The sequence below is a fragment of the Delphinapterus leucas genome, chromosome 12 (genome assembly GCF_059928025.1).
Source record: "Delphinapterus leucas isolate spDelLeu-1000000601 "Yukka" chromosome 12, BTC_Dleu_Yukka2, whole genome shotgun sequence".
NCBI lineage: Eukaryota > Metazoa > Chordata > Mammalia > Artiodactyla > Monodontidae > Delphinapterus > Delphinapterus leucas.
In genome coordinates, this window is record NC_143140.1 from 94,472,370 (window position 1) to 94,488,588 (window position 16,219).

At 49.2% G+C, this 16,219-nt stretch overlaps 1 protein-coding gene across 1 annotated transcript in view; it reads left to right on the forward strand.

Annotated features, from left to right (window-relative positions):
• Positions 1-685: 685 nt before the first annotated feature.
• The window catches only part of LOC149747928 (uncharacterized), a 28,418-nt gene continuing 12,884 nt past the window's right edge, over positions 686-16,219 (forward strand). Inside the window, exons 1-2 of the mRNA XM_089921686.1 lie at positions 686-2,229; positions 2,867-7,104. Of these exons, the coding sequence (XP_089777812.1) occupies positions 6,379-7,104 (726 nt within the window). The 5' untranslated portion in view covers positions 686-2,229; positions 2,867-6,378. The remainder of the gene's footprint in view (positions 2,230-2,866; positions 7,105-16,219) is intronic.

Here is a 16,219-nt window from a genome sequence, read left to right on the forward strand (position 1 = left end):
ACGGACCGGGGTAGGGGCTGGGGGAGGATGGTACAGGCTGTGAGGAGAGCGGTGGGGAACCAGGTGAAGCTTCGCTCTCCTGCCACTCACCTCCTGCCGTGCGGCCCGGTTCCTAACAGGTCGTGGACCGGCGCTGGCCCGTGGCCCAGGGGGTGGGCACCCCTGGTCTAGAGCACCTGCAGCCACGAAAACCTTGCCCGAGAGTGAGAAATCCCTCCACGGAGAGGGCGGTGGGGATGTGCCGGGGACGTGAGACGTGAGATGACCATGCCTACCCTCAAGCCCCTTCCCACCATCACTTCCCGCGGCCCAAACAGCCCGCGCCCTCTTCCCCCCTCCCCTCCCCTCCTCTCCCTCCCCTCCTTCCCTCTCTCCCCCATCAGGCCCGCAGCCCTGCATTGCATATCACCTTTCTGAGTCTGTCTTTTCACCTGTTAAATGGTAGGAGTGAAAAGCTGATAGAACTTTTGTGAATATAAATCAGAAAATGTGAGAAAACTGCTTCCCCCAGTGCGGCCATGCAGTAAGCACTCAGTAAAATGTCTCGTACTTTAGAAGAGAGGGAGTTCACCTTGTCAGAGCTGAAGGAATTTCCCAGGGTGACAGTGCTATTTAAAAGCAAATATGTTTTTTCTTTTCAAGTTCCAGCATTGACAATGGTTCCCAGTGCATTTTAGGTGAAAAACAAACAGAAAGGCTAACCTTTTCTGCTGTGGTGTTTGGTTACAGAACAGGGGTGGGTAAAGGCCAAGGGAAACCTGGTCTCAGAAGAGGGACCATTTCTGGCCCCGTGCGCCTGGCCGTCAGCAGCTGGTGTCCCCAATGGAACAAAGGGATCGTGTTCCCACTGGCCCCGAAGCCCAGAGGGCAGGCACGGAGCCCACATTCATCCCCGACGGCCCTGCCCCAGCCCAGTTCAGCTGACACCCGCGTCCGCTGGACACACTGGGGGACGCGCCCGCCTCGGGGTGGTGTGTGCAGACTTATTATCCAAGACCTCGCCCCGCAGGGTCACGAACAGGACACTTGGCGTCAGAACCTGCAAGTTTGCATTGAAGGGTGGGACCTGCCGGGGCTGTGACTGAGGAAGGTCAGGGCTGAGGCAGTGAGAATGCCGTGACCCGCTGCCTCTCCCCGAAGAGTCATCAGGCTTGAAAGGAGGCTGGTGGCCTGATTCTGAGGCGGGAGGGGACTGAGCTTTCGAGAAGGAGTAAAACCACCACGCCTCGCTCGGCCAAAAACTCACAAAGAGGGTAAATCAGTGCCCAAGTCCACTGGCCTTCCTCGGTGCAGGGAGCTCGGTGCATGCTTCCGGCGAGGTACGGGGACGACCACGCCTTGGAATGTTCCGTGGGGAGTTGCCCAGCGCCCTGTGGCTGGTGTGTTGACAAGGCTCTGCTGAGAACAGAGGTTCACTCTGCAGGCCTGTGATTTGCACTCAGGATCAGCCGGACTCTCCAAATAAGGCAGACTTTAATTCTGTTTAATGTGACCCACATGGGGCCATGTTAGGCTCTTTCTTTGCTCCCTTAACTATTGTCACAGCCGACGATGGGACACAGTCTAGAGTGGAGACGCCCCATCGCAGCCATCCACCGCTTTAGGTTCATCTCTGGAGGATTTCACTTGTAGGATCACGTGCTGGATCGCTGTCCTAGGGCCGCCGTAACAGGGAGGCACGAACCGGGCGACTTAAAGCACCGCAAGTTTATTCTCTCACAGTCTGGAGGCCAGAGGTCTGCGGTCGAGGGGTCGGCAGGGCCGTGCCCTCTGGGAGGGTCGGGGGAGGGTGTCCCCGCCTCTCTCCCGCCTCCCGGCGTTGCCAGGGGGCAATCGTGGCATTGCTCACGTGCAGCCGCCTCGTCCCTCTGCCACTGGCGCCTCATGGTGCTTTCCTGGGGCTCTGTCCCCACGTGGCAGCGCCCCCTTCTCGTAGGACACGCGTCACTGTGGATCAGGGCCCACCCTAACGGCCTCATCTTTTTTTTTTTTTTGCGGTACGCGGGCCTCTCACTGTTGTGGCCTCTCCCGTTGCGGAGCACAGGCTCCGGACGCGCAGGCTCAGCGGCCATGGCTCACGGGCCCAGCCGCTCCGCGGCATGTGAGATCTTCCCGGACCGGGGCACGAACCCGCGTGCCCCGCATCGGCAGGCGGACTCTCAACCACTGCGCCACCAGGGAAGCCCACGGCCTCATCTTAATTTATGTCTACAAAGACCCTATTTCCAAGTAAGGTCACTTCACAGGCACAGGCTTAGAACTTAAACCTATCTTTGGGGGCGGGGGTGGGACGGCACAATTCACCCCTTAGCAATTCCCAACTTCAAGTCTGAGATATTTTTAAAAACAGACAGACCTGATAGCCTAGGTATCACGCTTTCCCTCCTTCATGCCTGGGTCCCCTTGAACTCACGGGCTTGTGTCCTGTTTACTGTCGCACACCCGCTAAACTGAAGTCCCTGGAGGGCGCGGAGCCCCTCCCCCAGGAAAGTGCCCGCTGATGCTCCAAAGTGCCCCCAGCCCTGTGCTCAGAGGGCTCTCCACCTTCTGCTGCGAATGTGTTAATTTGTCATTGAACCACCCACCGGAGGGGCCGCCCTGGTGTCCAAAGTCCCCAGTTCTGTGTCTTCCTCTTGCTTGTTTTCTAAAGAACAACGTTTGAAGCTCTCAGCGCCACTGGTGACGGGAGGCTCTGGTTCCCCACAAGCCTTAGGGGAAGTGGGGAGAAAGAAGGATGCTAACGGAGGAGAGAGGGCGGGTGCAGGGTGAGGGGCTGCGTGGGGACCGACCCCTGGGGGGGCACGAGCTGCGGCTTGGAGGAACAAAGAGCACGGGGGGTAAACTTTCGCTTTGCTTTGTACGCTAGAGAGACCCTCCCCGTCGCTCACCCATTCACAGAGGGGCAGCTCCCCGCTGCCGCCAGCCGCAGAATTAATGGGCCCGATGAAGCCTGTTGTCTGCTTGACTGCGATGCCGAGCGCGTGATGAGACATCAATAAATATTCATGCTTTCCATTACTGGCAGTTTTCATTTGCATGTTACTCTTTAGAAATGATAGCAAAAAAGCTCACAGCGTAAAAAAAAAAATATATATATATTGCTTCGGTTGACAATAAAGGGGTTTGTCTCTTGGTGGGGGATGAAATATTCACATTAATTTCAAGGGTTTTCCTGTGAGTGTGTTGAGGTCTTAGCCGGCTGGATGCAGTACTGTCGCATTGCCCTTTCACATAAAGTCTGTGTCCAGAACAGCATTGGTATTTTTTTCTTAAAAGCAAGATATACGAGAGAAACTAATTCACAAAGACATCGAGAGCCAAAAGTATTAATAATAATACAAGCTGTCAATAAAAAGAGTAGAGAATTAAAGACACATTTTCCCAAGTTAATGTTCAAACAAGCAAGGGGATCCATGGACTCGATGTACTTTGAGTCACTCAGTCCTTTTCTAGAGCAATAGAACGTAAAGGTCAAGGAGGAAATTGGAAGAAAACTCCATAATCTCATGGAAGAATTATAAAAAGATGTCCCAGAGGGATGGCTGAATATATTCTTCTATTCAAAATAGTGATCAAGAGAAAGACAAATAAATCATCAGAGAAAGCTGAGCAAATACACATTTTTCTAAAGTGGACACATTTCGAGGGCAGCACACACCGGGGAACCCTCCCTGTCACTCTGTTCTCTGCAGATGTCCCACTCAGGGGTGTCCAGCCTGAGGCTGGGCAAGATGACCCTCTAGGCGGTGAAAAGAAAGAAGACACAGTTACATTTCCAAATCCCCTCCTTTATGATTTCTATCTGGGAGTGTGATCTCTAACACATGTGATTTGTTAGTACAACAGTATGCTCCATAATTCATAGATAAATTGGGAGCTGCCTGCTCAAAGGTTTCTGTTGATGGGGTGTGTGCTTGGACACTCCCCACAAGACTGGGCATCGGCAGGACATGGAGACGAGGAGACAGCGGGAGGCGAGGTCGATATGGACCCAGAAGTATTGACTCAGGAGGCCCTGCCTTACTAAAACAAGTAAAGGCACTGCTGACCTGACGGTGGGCGTCCACGTGTGACCTGAGAAACATGCTTTACTGTTCAGGAATTTTCATGGTGTAGAAAAGAACTTAAAAAAAAAAAACTCTAAAAGATTTTTTTTTAAACTAAAGTGCATAGGCTTAGAGCTTGAAAGATTTCATGGCTGGTTTTTAGTATATGAAATAAGTTTTAAAGCTTATTTGTCAATGTAAGACTTTATTTGCATTTAGCATAGACTGTGATTTTATCTACTTCCAACACCAGGTTTTGACAGTGTATAATTTTCAATATACCCTCCCTTCCAAGACACATGTTGACAGAATTTGGGGAGCGAGACATTAGTGCTTCAGATCATTTGTCTGAAAGGAAAAAAAGGTGATTTCATTAATCTGTGTTTGTTTTTTCAAGAATAGTTTTCTCCAAGGAGCTCGAACCCTGTTACGAGTCTTGGTTTCACGAGGAAGGCAACGGATTTGTTGTCTTTTATTTCGTATTTGGTGTCATTTCTGTGTTTCCTCAGCCTTGGCCAACAGGTGGGGACTGGAGCAGCAGGGCCACAGGAAGAGTGACAGCACTGCCACCTCGGGTTCAGTCCACAACGGAACCAGACGGAACCCACAGCCCGAACCCCTCTGCTTCCTGGGGGCTGGAGGGCGTTACTCACAGGTGCTTTCAAAGGAGTTTTCCTGCGTATCACTTGGGGTTCCTTTCTCCAGACCCCAGGACACCCCGAGTCATGATGGGAGAGGGGACAGGACCCCGAGCAGCATTTATGAGTCACGTCACTCTATGAAATTTGATCTCAGATAAATGGTCTGAAGAACTAATGCCTCAGCCGTCAACTTCTGCCGATGTGTATCTTAGAACAGAAAATGTATTACGTACTGTCAAAAAGCCAGTGTCAGAAGTAGATAAAAATCAAAGCCTGTGCTAAATGCAAGTAAAGTTTTTTTTTTGTTTTTTTTTTTTGCTGTACGCGGGCCTCTCACTGTTGTGGCCTCTCCCATTGCAGAGCACAGGCTCCGGACGCACAGGCCCAGCGGCCATGGCTCACGGGCCCAGCCGCTCCACGGCATGTGGGATCTTCCCGGATCGGGGCACGAACCCGTGTCCCCTGCATCGGCAGGTGGACTCTCAACCACTGCGCCACCAGGGAAGCCGTAAATGCAAGTAAAGTTTTAAATCTACAATGACTTCTGAACACCAACTTGTGCCCAGCAAGTGTCCTGTGACACCCTCCCGCCTTGGGACGAGTTCCTTCTGGAAGCACTGCGGTCCTCATGCAAAGACCCCCAGGGGAGGGCCCAGGGGTCTGTGAGTGTCCAGATTCCCAGGGCATGTTCAGTGCTGGTGTCCCCTCTGCTTAGCACCGGGCCTTGAATCTCCTAATGTCATTGACATCTCATCAAAACTCTCCTGAAAAGTGGGGCAAGGATGTAGCAGGGAACTGGTGTTTCCCTGAGGCTCCAGGTGACACAGGACAGAGGCGGCAGCAGTTCCCCCCCACCCCCCGCCTACCCTGGCCCTGGTCCTGTGGTGGGTCGGCAGCCTCAGGCTTTAGCTGTGACCTTGTCCCTGCTGGAATCCACTGTGGCCGGGACAGGAGGCCCCAGGGTTCTGATGCTGCAGCCTCTGACCTAGGACAAGACCTCAAACCAGGGTTTACCTGCCCGGCTGCTGGGACCTCCATAAATGGTCATCGAATCAGAACAAGTTAATCACGGACGGAGGCTCTTTAGATCGACAAATACTCCTCAGAACTACTGTTGCTGAAGTTCTTTGGCATTTTCCTTAAGAATCAAAATCTCTTAAAGGGTTAATCCATAATTTCAAAGAATCAGCCAACCGACTCGACACGTGCAGCCATACAAGCACGGATGCCAAGTGCCCACTTGACGATGGAACTCAGTCCTCTGGAGAGCTCTGGTGAGTCCTGGGGTCGGGTCCTGGGAGGGGAGCAAATTCAATTGCTCCTTCTTCAGGTAATACGAAGTGAGTGGCTAATGGAAACTCCAACGATTGTCCATTCCTCCTTCAGCATTTAATCATCCGAGTGCTTTCAAAGAGGATCGTTATAGGCAATCATTGCCCATTGGTTATTCTTCCCCATGTCCCTGCAATACAGCCTCACTGCCAGCCCATTTGCTCAACTGAGCTAGCCAGAGTGAGGACAGCTCATCGATTTGCAAAACCAAACAGTAACAGAAATTGGAGTAAAAATATCCCCTTTCTGTGGCTCCAAAGCTCAATAAGAAAGAACCTGGGAGTCTAAAACTAGAAGTCCTTCCTGTGTGGGGTAGGTGTGCCGCGTGCAGCTAAAAACTACATGGCACCTGCCACCCGATGGTGGCTCCCAGGGGACCATGCAGGTGTGCACGCACACACACGTGCACACACACACACACATCACCTTCATCACCTCCCCACACAGAGGAAACATACATGTGGACACGTGGACACACATACACACACCATGCCTCCACCTTCATTTCTCTACACAGAGAAACCACGCACTTACACATACACCACCACCACGTTACATCCCCCATCATCACCACCATCACCAACCCCACCACCATCACGATCATCACCACCACCATCACCATCATCACCACCATCACCATCATCACCATCATCATCACCATCATCACCATCATCACCACCATCACCACCATCATCACGATCATCCCCACCATCACCACCATCACCAACCCCACCACCATCCCCACCATCACCACCATCACCAACCCCACCACCATCACCACCATCACCACCATCATCACCATCACCACCAGCATCCCCACCATCACCATCACCACCATCATCACCATCATCACCATCACCATCATCACCATCACCACCATCACCATCATCACCATCACCATCATCACCATCATCACCATCATCGCCATCACCATCACCATCACCATCATCACCACCATCACCATCATCACCACCATCACCACCATCACCATCACCACCATCACCACCATCACCATCACCACCATCACCACCATCACCATCACCACCATCACCACCATCACCATCATCACCATCATCACCACCATCGCCATCCACCATCACCACCATCACCAACCCCACCACCATCACCATCACCATCATCACCATCACCATCACCACCATCTCACCATCACCACCATCACCACCATCACCAACCCCACCATCATCGCCATCACCACCATCACCATCATCACCATCATCACCATCATCACCATCACCATCATCACCATCACCATCACCACCATCATCACCATCACCACCATCACCATCATCACCATCATCACCATCATCACCATCATCACCACCATCACCATCACCATCATCCCACCACCATCACCACCATCCACCATCATCACCATCACCATCATCACCATCATCACCATCACCATCACCACCATCATCCCCACCATCACCAACCCCACCACCATCACGATCATCACCACCATCATCACCATCATCACCATCCACCATCACCATCACCACCATCACCACCATCACCATCATCACCACCATCACCACCATCACCATCACCACCATCACCATCATCACCATCACCACCATCACCACCATCACCACCATCACCAACCCCACCACCATCCCCACCATCACCACCATCACCAACCCCACCACCATCCCCACCATCACCACCATCACCAACCCCACCACCATCACCACCATCACCATCATCACCATCACCACCATCATCCCCACCATCACCATCACCACCATCACCACCATCATCACCATCATCACCATCACCATCATCACCATCACCACCATCACCACCATCATCACCATCATCACCATCACCATCATCACCATCACCACCATCACCATCATCACCATCACCATCATCACCATCATCGCCATCACCATCACCATCACCATCATCACCACCATCACCATCATCACCACCATCACCACCATCACCATCACCACCATCACCACCATCACCATCACCACCATCACCATCCCATCACCACCATCACCATCATCACCACCATCACCATCATCACCACCACCATCACCACCATCACCACCATCACCATCATCACCACCATCATCACCATCACCATCATCACCATCATCACCATCACCACCATCGTCATTATCATCATTATCATATTTACCAGCACCATCATCATTATCATTGTTATCGGCACCACCAGTACCACTACCTTGGTTTGTTTTCCATTCGGTCATTCAGTTTCCTTATGCACACTTACCCCTCTTGTTCATTCATTTATTTAGCACTAAGTGCTTCCTGTATGTGTGCATCATTTTGCCAGGCGCTGGAGAAACAGAAATAAATAACCCATAGTCCCTGTCCTAAGGATCTCACAGAGTATAGGAAATACAGCAAAGTAAACTTTACTGTATACATGCCACCCACCTCTTACACAAGTCAGACTCTAAAAAGCAAGGCATATAATACAAGTCTACAAAGAAGCTTCAATGTTTGAATAAGGAGGGATACCCACTCACTGAGGGGAACCAGACCAGCAAACCAGGAAACATCCCTCATCGCCATCCACTCTCTTATGTGGATTTGCACACCTCCAGGGGATGCACTGAGCGACATCCCAGCACAGTGTCCAGAGTGAAGGGTGGCCCCTCAGCCTGAGCACGTGCACACCCCCAAGCTGGACGTCTGCAGAGAACAGAGTGACAGGGAAGCCCATCTGGGTATGTGCTGCCCTCAAAATGTGTCCACGTTAGAAAAAATGGGTATTTGCTCAGCTTTCTCTGACTTATTTTAGTCTTTCTCTTTATCACTATTTTGAATAGAAGAGTATATGGCAGGCTCTGGAACCGTGGCATGCTGCTTTGGTCTATGGTCAGAAATGCTGCATTAGGTCACACTGCCTTTAAGAGAAAGGCACAAGGATCCCACCCTAAAATGATGCTGATTTTTTTAAAAGCTTTTTCTAGACACATGCATATATCTGTTTAAAAACAGAGAAGGACCTCACGTCCTAGCATTCACTGAGTGTTTATTACATGCTAGCAACCATTTAATCCTCACATAAACTTACAGGCAAGGCACTATTCCTACTTCCACTTTAGCTGAGAAAATTAAGGGTCAGAGCAAAATCAGGATTGCAAATTGTAATCAACTATACTTCAGTTTGTATGTCAGAACCAGGATTTGTACTCTGGTTGTTCTGACCCCACATCGTGTGCTCTTGACAACCACGGAGCAAAAGTTTCTCCTCCCCAGACCCAACCCGTCAACCAAGACGGCTCCCATCAACACGGTGTTGAACTTCCTCCCAGCTTCTTCTCTGCCACCCCATCATCTTTTTTTGGTGAATTCAGCACCAGAATGTAGGAATCAGAGGTGGTTTTTCCCCACCTGGATTCCTGCATGCTCTCTTCCATCTTCATTTTCCAGCAAGATGCTGCTCAGAGCCGCCACGTTGGAATAACCATATGGGCAGTGGACGTCCGGAGACGGCCTCAGTCTCTACGTAAAGCACCAAATTAAACTCACTGACCAAGGACAGCTGGGCTGAAGCCTGCTGTGAACTACACTGTAAAGAACGAAGCCGCAGTGCTAGATGGTGGCTGGTTTGCGATGTCTGGTGATGAGGCTTCATCACTGTACCTGCGGCCTTCCCTGTCAGTACACCTGTGTCTGCAGTCCAGAGGTGAAGATGCTTTGTCCTCCTCACGAAACTTAACCGTCTCCACGCAGAGGAGGAAAGGGGTCAAAATGAACACAGCACATCTCAGACCACCCAGGGAGCATTTAATGGAGAAGCCTTCCAAGTTACAAAGTGGGTCTTTAATTTCCACTCACGTTTATAACCAATATTGAAAATCTCAGTGCCCTTTGCAGTCCCACCAGTTCTGGCTCCTGGTGTGAGGTTCCACCTAAAGTTAAGTCATGGGTTGTCCTCACCACAGCCCAGACAGCCGAGCTCTGAGCCAGCCTTGTCTTGGCCACGACTGCCTGCCCCACCGCCTCTCCTAGGAAACCTGGAGAGTTTTCACTGGACTCACTGCCTCTTATTAAAAATTGCATTCAAGGGGGCTTCCCTGGTGGCGCAGTGGTTGAGAGTCCGCCTGCCGATGCAGGGGACGCGGGTTCGTGCCCCGGTCCGGGAAGATCCCACATGCCGCGGAGCGGCTGGGCCCGTGAGCCATGGCCGCTGAGCCTGCGCGTCCGGAGCCTGTGCTCCGCAGCGGGAGGGGCCACAACAGTGAGAGGCTCGCGAACCGCAAAAAAAAAAAAAAAAAAAAAATTGCATTCAAGGGACTTCAATGGCCATCCAGTGGTTAAGACTCCGCGAGTCCAGTGCAGGGGGGGTGTGTTTGATCCCTGGTGGGGAAACTAAGATCCCACATGCCACACGGCGCAAGCAAAAAAAACCCCCAAAAAACAAACTGCATTTAAAAGAGAGCTCCCAATACAAGGTTCTTACTATGAGTCAGAAGAATGGCACACTTCAAACTTTCGCCTGCTTTGATAAGCCTGTTACCATTTAGGCCCCTCTTAGGCAACTCCAGCCAGAAAGTAAGAATTAGACCTGATCGGTGGCCCGTCCACGCCAAGGGTCAGCCTCCGGCTGCTGTTTTGTATCTTATAGATGCATTTAATATATAGTATGTTGACCCTTGAACAACTTGGGGTTATGGGTTGACAATTTGAGTATAACTTTAGACTTGGCCCTCTATATCTGAGGTTGTACACTTACTGGAAAACATCTACGTATGAGTGGACCCTCGCAGTTCAAACCTGTGCTGTTCAAGGATCAACTGTACATGTTTATATTAAAATATCACTTATATATTATTTTAAAATATCTAATACCTATATATTATATACATGTACATTCATATTGTATATACATAATAAACACATTTAAAAATCCATCTGGGGGATGCTGAAGGTCTTGGGGCTCTGTGCGGTGCACGTCTCCAGGGCCAGACCTCGGTTCTGGACCTCTCTTGGGCTGGCTGGCTGCATCACTTTGGGAGAATCTCATAACTGCTCTTGATTTCTTCTCCAGAAGACAAAGCACCTCCCAGAGAGTGTGTGTGGGTGTGTGGGTGTGTCTGCCCCGTATCAAAAACGTATCGCAGAGGGGTCTTTTCTTCTCTCAGCTGAGACCCCGGCTGTGGGCAGCAAGGGGGAGCCAGGACACAGGGCCTGTCAGCCGCCCCCTGAGTCACGGGGCCAACAATGCAAAAGGCTCTGGGCTCCAGAGAGAAGAGAGAAAGGGAGCTGGGAAGACGAGGCCCCACCTCAGATGAACATCCAGATGTTCATCTACGCAGCGTCACACCTGCAGGAGCCGGACCACCGGCCGGAGGAGACCAGGCCGGCGCCTTGGCCACCCTCTGCCCTGTTCCTGGCCTCCACTGCTCACTTAGACGCAGAAGTGTGTCCCCAGCTTCAACGCTGGGCTGCGATTGGGCACCAAGGCGGATCTGTTTTAACCTCACACTTCAAGTTATTTATAGGTTTTAATCACAGCCTTAAATAACAGAGGAAATCATCACACATTACAGTTGTCTGAAGCCATTGAAACATTCTCTCAGCATTTTTTTATTTGCAGCTCGACCTTCAGACCCTTGAGAGCTGGTGTCCTGGGCGGGTGTTGCTCTGGGCGGGGAGGGCCCTTGTTGCTTCTTCTGTCTCCCTGCAGCCAGCTGTCCAGCCCCTCCCTGGGGCCTCCCTCTGTTTAGGCAGCCTCACAGGTTCCCAAACAAATACAATATCACGTTACAAAATTAAAATTACTGTAGTGGTCATTTAGTATAAATTCTTTTTTTCCACCAAGGACACTGTGGAATTATTTTTCTGATTATAAAAATGCCCCACACTATCAGTGCCTGAAACAGAAACATGGTTCATGTGCTGAAGGGTTTTTTTTTTTTTGGTTTAATTATTTACTTATCTATTAATTTATTCGGTGGATCCACTTTTAATTGTTTTATTTTGTAATTTCTCTTGGTGCTCAAAATCTTTGTTACTGAGGAGTTTCTGGTGAGCTCCTAGTAGAACTTGCATTGTGGCATCCTTTCAACCGTGGGAAACACATTCTTCATCATCTTTTGCTGAGGATTTTTTACTTGAATTTTTTAGTAATATTTACACAGGGGTCAACATCTAGACCCACAAAAGGTCACAGGGCAGTCGGTCACTCTCCCCGCCCCCCGTCCACAGACACCCGACTTCCTTCTCGAGAGGCACCAGTGGGACCACCTTCTTGGGTATCTTTCAAGAGACATCGTGGCACCTACAATTGCACACACACAGGAACATTTTCAAGGAGGACGTGGGAATTGCTGCAGCATCACCATGGCCATGGAGCCACGTTCATGACCAAGGGAATAAGGGATCGGGGATCGCCGAGGGACTGTCTGTTAGCAGCGCTTGACCGAGCACACTCACTGCCCCTGACCCGAGGCTTCTCCGTTTTCCATCAAAGACTCTGAAATACTGAATCAAATCACTGGCTAGGGAGTGGAATCATCACGACTTGATCCAACCCAATTTTTCTAAGTTTCTGTTAACTTTACTCATATAACTTTACTCAAATATGAGAGCTCATTGTTTTTATTTTTTATCTATTTTCTTGTGCTGAAGAAAAGTATAGTGTTTATTGCAAGGTGTCAAATAAGAAGAATGGGCAACTTATGCTCAAAAGACCTAAAGTCCCTGATGGCTTTCAGGGAAGGTTTTTTTAAAAATTAATTAATTATTTAATTGCAGTATAGTTGATTTACAACGCTGTGTCAGCTTCAGGTACATGCAAAGTGACTCAGCTATATATATATATATATATATATATAATATTTTATATATATATTATATATATAATATAATATATATATATATATATATATATATATATATATATATCTTCCTCCCCAGATACTCTTCCCATACAGGTCACTACAAAATACTGAGTACAGATAGCTCATTGTTTTTAATTTTTCCACTTGCTTTGAAGTGTCACATTACATATTATCTCATTAATAGTATGTTCAAACTACAGCACAGTCTCCAAATTTAGTAGAAATCTGCATGTTTTCTTTTCTTGACTTTTTCTCCTTCAACTCAAATGGCCTGGGTTTGGTTCTAAAGTGTGTAGGTTCATATGACCCCCTAAAATCAGTATTACTTACTTCCAGGTGACTAGAAACAAAAGGGAATTCTAAATGCTACCCAAGATAACACGAAAGGACACGTACTCAATGATAAAAATACATGTGTGTATATCAAGGAAAATGAGCCATTCACATCCACCAGCAGCAAAACGAGTGAATCTCAGAATCATAAAACGGAGCCAAAGAAGAATGTCACCAAAAATGCACGCTGCAGGCCTCCTCCAGAGACACGGGCCATCCATCAGGAATGCACAGCATATACGGAAGATTAAACAGCAATGTTAAAAACAAGAGTTTATCCTGAAGGTAAGGCTGGTGGCTTCCTCATGGGGGGTTGTGGAAAGGGACCCCCAGGGCCAGTGTTGTGGGAACAGGGGACGTGGTTTTGCCTAAATTTAGACAAGGTTGATTAATCATTGATTCTTCTTTTATTTGGGCCTAAATAGACCCACGGCTGGCAGTTCATGTTGAATCGCCTGGAACGGGTTACATCACCCCCGGCTGATTTGCACACGTGACCTGTTTCAGGGTCACCGTCTTATTGGAACCACGGAGAGTTTCCATTTTGCAACTGACTGTACACGAGAGAGACACCACGACAAGAGAGGCCTGTGGTCCTGCCCCAGGCTCTTCTGTGGGCGCCTCCGTGAAGGTCACTTGTCTTTCAGGGACAGGACATGATGTCCCCACACTCCTCTGTCTGCCTGGGGCCTGTTCGGTCAGCCTCCCACTGGGAGCCCAGCACTCTGAGCAGTTTCCCATCTACACCCAATGCCCCCCTCCTTCTGGCTCCATCTCTCTTTCCCAGCCACGGGAGGGCTCAGCTTTTCCTTGCGGGGGGAGGGGAGGAAGGGTTAGATCACAGGAACCCGGCAGCTCTGGAGACATTTTGGCAAATTTGAATAATTTATTGCGATTAGGAGCTGCACATTCCTCCCTTGTAGCTCAGAAACGCTGAGATTTCAAAGCCATCTGGCATCCCAGTGCCAGTGACACCACCTGTGTCAGGGGGGGAAACCTTCAGGACCCTGGAGAAGCCGTACTTCGCCAGGAACAGGAGCGCTTGGTCTCCTCTCCCCTGACTGTTCTGGAAGAGATGACATGACATGCCAAAGACACACCAAGTGTACGGAGGGGCCTGATAACAAGCCCAGGGCTTACTGTGCATCTAAGTCAATTGAAAGTTGAATTTTGGGATAAACCTTTGCCCTAGTTGGGGCAGATCCCTGAGATCTATTTCTGCAAAATCCTGGGAGACCCAGTGCCCACAGTTATGAATGTGCAAGGGCAACAAAAATGGTTGTAAGATGAAGATACTCACCAATGAAAGGACGACTCTGACACCCAGACCTTCCTCTCTGCGTAAAACTACTTCCATCACTGCCCAGGGTGCCAGCATCTTTGTTGGCCAATGCATTACTAAGCCACATCTTCATCACGCTGTGTAACAACACCTCCAAAGCTCAGGGCTCATGGCACAGGTGCCCTGCACCTGCTCCAGCCCTGCAAGTGGTCTGGGGCTCAGCTGATCCAAGCTGGCTTGGCTGGGAGGCCCTGCCTGGTCTTAGGTACAGGCTTCAGGTTGAGTTTAAGTCAGCCCAAGTATCTCATCCTCCCGAGACCAGTGTTCTCGCAATCAATGGCAGGACCGCAAGAGCCAAGCCCAGCACACGGCACATGTAAAATTTCTGATGACATCACGTCCACTCACACTCCATTGGCCAAGGCAAGTCACATGACCAAACTCAAAGTCCACAGGGAGGGACTTATCTCCTGCCCCAAGGGGACGGGGCGTCTGCTGAGAAATCCTCCATTCATCATGGGGGCCGTCACCACGGTGCCTCCCTGGTTATCGAACTTTGAACATCTGAATGCAATGCAAGATGACTACAAAACAAAATTCTAAATCTTGCAGGACCCATTATCCCATGGAGTCAATGAAGGTAACGTGGAAGAATTATTTGACTCTCACACAGAGGCCCAAGCGTGTGAAGGCCCACTTCAGTTGGCAAAAAGAGAAAAGCAGCTTAAATGGTGTCAAACCACAAATTCACAAGAGACCTATTCAAAGGTCAGGAGAGGCCTTTGGGGAAACTGATCCACACATTGCAAAAATTACCTTCTTTATGCTTCCTAATGGGAAAGGAGGGATCCCGCTACCTAAAAAAAATTCTATTGAGAAAAATTATACCAGAAGACACCCCACAGCACTTGATTCCTTCCTGTTTTTAATAAGTATTGTCAGAATTGCAAAGAAAGCCTAAATTCTGCTAAATACGTGAGAAAAGCCACTTATTTGCATGGCTTCCGTTTTAGTTTTCAATACAATGCCCCAAACCGAAACTGTTTATGCTATTTATTCTGAATTTTTGGTGCCCACTTTAATGCCTGGTAAGTGGATAGTGAGGCCCTTCTGAAGAGACACTTGGGGTTTAGGCTCGGAGACTGGGAGACCGGCTCCAGTCTCAATGTCTGTGACAGCCTGGTCACTTTGGAATTGTTAACCTTCCGTGGCTGAGTTTTCTCATCCACTCCTTACTGAAAATGTCGGGGAGATAATGTATGCAAAGCAAACAACACCTAGCACATAGGGGCGCTCAGTAAGTGGTATTATTATCGAGATTATCACATCGTCCTATTTCTGCTTCTAAAATTGTATTTATTCTCTTTATTATGGTACATACTATTTCAGGTTATCTAATTGCAGTAAAGTTCCTATAACTAAATTGAGCAAAATACACTGAACTCAAACAGTCTACACATTTTCACCTGTTCTTCTGGAATCCATTATATATTACATAAGCAAAAGAGGATTAAAACTCAGAAGAAATACGTTTATGCAAAACTTAACACGTCCTGAAGGGATATAACTAACTATAGTCCAACAGCTCCTGTGCAGCTGGGTGTAAAATTCATGTGTTCAGTGATAATTTAAGTATAAAGTTACATAAAAGACACAATGGGGTGGCGGAACGCACATCTAGAGAGATCCGTGTGGAATGTTTCTCCTACCCTCCCTGCACTTCGTTCACCTTACCTG